At 49.5% G+C, this 4,706-nt stretch overlaps 2 protein-coding genes across 2 annotated transcripts in view; one reads left to right on the forward strand and one right to left on the reverse strand.

Moving 5' to 3' along the window:
- Positions 1 to 4,706, reverse strand: part of LOC113212691 (larval cuticle protein 1-like) — a 218,453-nt gene that overhangs the window by 176,691 nt on the left and 37,056 nt on the right. The window lies entirely within an intron of this gene.
- LOC127752332 (neuropeptide Y receptor type 1-like) overlaps positions 1 to 4,706 on the forward strand; it is a 66,214-nt gene that overhangs the window by 46,011 nt on the left and 15,497 nt on the right. The window contains exon 2 of the mRNA XM_052277362.1: positions 3,804 to 3,920. Coding sequence (XP_052133322.1) covers positions 3,804 to 3,920 — 117 coding nt within the window. The remainder of the gene's footprint in view (positions 1 to 3,803; positions 3,921 to 4,706) is intronic.

Below are 4,706 nucleotides of genomic sequence, written 5' to 3' on the forward strand. Positions count from 1 at the left end.
TAATTACCTGTAATTACCTGTAATTACCTGTAATTACCTGTATTACATATGCAACGTAATTAAGTTCAGACACTATTTACGTCTATATATTACAGCACCCAGGAGATTACACACTGTGCTACGCTGCACCACCAACATGCGCATGACTTCCTTTACGAACCAACCCGACCACGGACACATTTCACTTATCCACAAAAACTACACGCAATTTTCAGATTTTCAAGTACATTCAAAACTCTTCCCTTTGTAACAATACACAATATCACTTTCAATTTTATCCTTAGCGATTATAAAATTAACAGAAAATTAACAGAATGCAATATCATCTGCTTCCACGTAAGCGTAAGCTTAGGTTTTTTTCTGATTTTTTCTGTTTGATTTTTTTTTTCTGCAAAATCGATCAAGACTTCCCTGGAGATTGATGAGGGGATTGCGTAAAAATACGAGAAAATTCGTAATACGACAAATAAAGTTTGTAAATTCGCGGAACATATTTGCAAATATTAAAAAATATAAAAGTGAATTATTCACAAAAAAACTGTGTAAAAGGAAAATAACGAAGTATGACAATTATGACATTCAGCAAGCGATACATTCAAAACATTATCAGTAAATTAAGAAAATATTGTAGGGCAGGAGCAGTAGAGAGCGGCAGAGAGCAACGAGCACTCTATATAGTAGCAGCTCGGCAGGAAAATGTTTCTGTTTATCTTCAAGCGTCAAAGAAAAGATTTCTGGGAGATGTGAATGCAGGCAGTTCGCGATTTATGGCTATTTTAGTAGGCGGCGGCGCGTGACGGGCTCCCCCCCCACACGCAGAATCGCACACGTGGTATCAGACCTGCTGCAGCACAGCAATATTCTGGTGCGAATCCCTGAACCGGCCGCGCTCGGTTGGCCTGCCAGTGACAGCTGGATGGCACACACGCTGCACTCAGCCACCACACACACAGAGTGCAGTGGCGGCCAGAACGATGCCTCCGGGGGCGCAGCGCGATACTCAGGCGTGTTATCCGCACATCGATTCGACACCCATCGCGGGGCTAACCTAGCTGACCTCGGGCACACCCCACCCCCACAACCTGCCGTCCGTGATTACAGCGGAACGAGCTCGTAAACAACAGCTATTTTAATAACGGGCATGGCAAACCTCAATCGTCGTACAAAATTTTGATCAAGAATCGGACTGTTGTTAACCGAAAACAATAATTCCTAAATACAATAATAAACCTACCTAAAACCTTATAAGTACAAACAGAAAAAGAATTTGTACTTTATTACTTTACAACGAATCAATGTCATGTAAATGCCACAGAATAGGATAGCTGTCAGGCCGGGCACGGCGGATACCGGGAGATCGGGAGCAGGTAACTTTGCATTGAGCACCGTCGTCTTTAAGTGTGTCGAGGAATGGGTGGACGGGCAGCTTGTACGTGGCCTAGGGGTGCCACAGGAACTATGGCGAGGGTGGAGTCGTGGCTTTGGGAAGGGGCAGGGAGAGGGGGGTGGGGTGAGTTAAACGCCCAGTATGACGCGCGACGTGATGTAGATGCTTATCCGCCGCGCCCCTGCCGACTTGAGGAGGCGGTTCACCACAGCAGACGAAATGTTGCAGATGATTGCCTTTCGCCCCTCCTCAGGGGGCGGCCTGTGTAGGGCGTCCTCATCAAGGTAGCGGGTAGAAAATAGAAAGATTTATGATCACACTGAATAAAAATGTAATAACGTCGCCATTCCATAACTTGTTACACGGTTACAATTACACTGGATAAACAAGGTTGTTATGTCTAAACTTTCAAAGGAGCTGCTAATCGTTTAGGGCCTAGACAGCTAGAAAGCATTAAAACTGCTCGAGAAACTAATTCACAAGTGCATTAACGGACTTGTAGTCCCCTCACAGGGGCAATGCAATCAAAATACTGTAAGCGTCCCTCTAAGTCACGGATTTATTCTAATAGAAAGTATCATCTGATTAAAAAAAACAAGGGGTCCCCCACTCTCCAAGTAGATGTAGAACGAGTTTCACGAGAACTCGCGAGTATTAGAGAGTATCAGCGAGTATTCGAGAGTATCCACGAGTTATTTGGCAAGTATTTCTCGATGTTTTCGCTAGTTGTTTCGCAAGAGTTTTTCTCGAGATTTTTGTTCGATTTTTTTTTTCGTGTACAATTAGTGTTTTTAGTAGAGAAACTCTAAAAAGAAAAAAAAATACTTCGAACAACTTTGATAATACCTTCTGTAAAACGGCAGCCTAAGTGTGGAACACCCTCTGTACGCGGGGCGGGCGAGGCTCGTGGCTGGCGGTCAGCCGGCCAGGGGCCCGCAGGCCGTCCCGCCACGCCCGGCTGTGAGGCGGCCGGCCTACCCCCGCCCTGCAGGCGCTCTCCGCCAAGTTTGCACTGCAGCCGGGCGGTCCCGCCTGCCGCCCTCTCACGGCCCCAGGACCGGGGCACATAAAACCAGCTCGGCTGACCCAGGCTTCTACCAAAACGAACGACCAACCTGCGCGCAAAGTTGGTCAGCGGCGAGACGGTGGGGCTTTTGAGAGCTGCTACTGGTGTAGAAGATAGAGTCCAGCTTAGAAAGTCGGAGCGGATTCTCTCGGTGTCCTTAGACCGCTCCAGCAGGGGCCCACGCACTACTCTGTGAATCCTTACGCTCAACGAGACTAATTTTGTCCGTCATTTATTTTTCTCTTCATCTCTCTCTCTCTCTCGCTCTAAGCTGGTGTTCCCCACGCCAGATGGCGTGGGGCCGCTACCATCCATCCCCGCGTGCGCGCGGCCGCGCTTCACCAGAGCGGGCTCGGCGCGGCCCACCCCTAATCCCAGCAGTGGCGCGCGCCTTGCCCGGGGGATTAATTAAAAAAGGCCCACGGCGCGCGGGCCGTCCTCTATCTGCCTCGGGCCCGGGTCCCGGCCGGGTGCACAAGGCGGGGCTCGTCCCCTCCTCGCGTCGGCTGCTGCGGCTCGCGTCGTGATCTGATTCGCAATGTGGCAAAGTCGTGCGGCGCGCGTGGGCCTCGCCACGCGCTGCCACGCGCCGCGCCGCAACGGCGGGCGCTGCTCCCGATATCTGTGCTCACTAAAATCGAATGAAGACGGATTCGCGCCGCCCTGCTGTCGGCTTGGCCGTGAGGCGAGGGGGCTCCGGGCTTTCAGCTAATGGACCAGGCGCGCCCGGCTGATCAGCCTCCGCCCCACTCCGCCCACAGCCGGTGGATCGCAACCAGATTCATTGTCTAAGGACGAGGCCCTAACCCCAACCGCCTTGTAGAACCCCCAGGCCTGCGGGTGAGATCTAACCCCCACCCCCACCCCAAGCCCGGAGAATTGCCTGGCTCTACTGCTCAGCGGGGGGTGAAAAATGCATGGCAGCGGTTAATTTACCACTTCCGTAACCAAAGATGCAAGGAAAAACACGAGAAGGAAAATATTGCCAGAGATGACTTAACAGTTTTATCGGAAAATAACCCTTGCTGCAGTGTTCTGTGCACTATGAAAAAGCATCAGAAGGATAAAGTGGATTGCTTTCATTGCACAATGGTCGTGACTTGTTGTTCCATTATTAGCTTGGCGTAGGTTATTGATGTTACTTCGCTGTCAGAACACCGATAGTTCACATTATTGAAAGCCACCTTGCTCGTCATATACAAGCAGAAACTGCAAAGCACCTGTTTATCAACAGAAGTTGAACGATGTTTCATCTTCACCCGATCATTGCTGTCACTGCTATTACTGAATGTTTTTGAGGATATTTGTACTTTTGACCGGCGTTTGTCTAGATATGCTTTTCTGTTGCAGAGCCCGCGCACTACCTCGAGCACTACGCGTTCCTCGGCGGAAACTGCTCGACTTGGTGCCAGGACGACGCACCAGTCCTCTGCAACTGTACCTATGGGAACCTGACTGTGGCAGACGGTGAGAGTTTCATAATTATTTATCTGCAACATCCACCCAGAATAAAACCTCAAATAAGATGTAAATAAAAAAAAATCTTAATTATGAATGGTAAAAAAATATACCATCGAACGCGGGTGGGGCCTTTTTGGTCTTTCGCAGTGTACGGGCTGGAATGTGGAGCCCCACTAGGCGCCGCTGTCTCGAAATGACCCGACTTGACGGATCGGCTGGGCGAGTGCAGTAGCTGTTCTAGACTACAGTCCCCGCACGACGAAACAGCGGGGAAGGGACACGGCATTTTTCACGATGAGGAAATGGGCGGAGAAAGGGGCAAGGGAATGAGCTCAAATCACGAGACTGAGCCAGGGTCCTTATTCTTCGTTCTGTCCGGGAGGGTAGGGCAGTCAGATGGCTGCTGTTGAGAACCTTGCAACATATGGCAGGATCGCGATTTCATGAGATATTAAAAAGAGAAAAAAAAACTGGCCATACTTCTGGGGAAATTTAGGGATAAACCTTCTGTAATTTTATGTTTTATGACGCCGTGGATCACGTTTTGCTACATAGGAACATTTTCATGACGCAACACAACTGTTGTGCCTTTGATAAGAGGAATCATCCAAAAAGTACACCCGCCATTTGCCGTCACGAAAGAACCAAGTTCAGCCTGTGCGAGGTTTCTGAGCGCCTGTAGGTAGGCAACATCTGGCCTGCAGTGCAGGCGCGTACTGCGGGGCAGCCTAACCTGAGTCTCACAGGCGCCGACCTACCGTTAATTTCCCAAATTAATTTGAGAAAAAACGG

Source organism: Frankliniella occidentalis, unplaced genomic scaffold (genome assembly GCF_000697945.3).
Source record: "Frankliniella occidentalis isolate FOCC.00 unplaced genomic scaffold, Focc_3.1 Scaffold10, whole genome shotgun sequence".
Classification (NCBI taxonomy): Eukaryota; Metazoa; Arthropoda; class Insecta; order Thysanoptera; family Thripidae; genus Frankliniella; species Frankliniella occidentalis.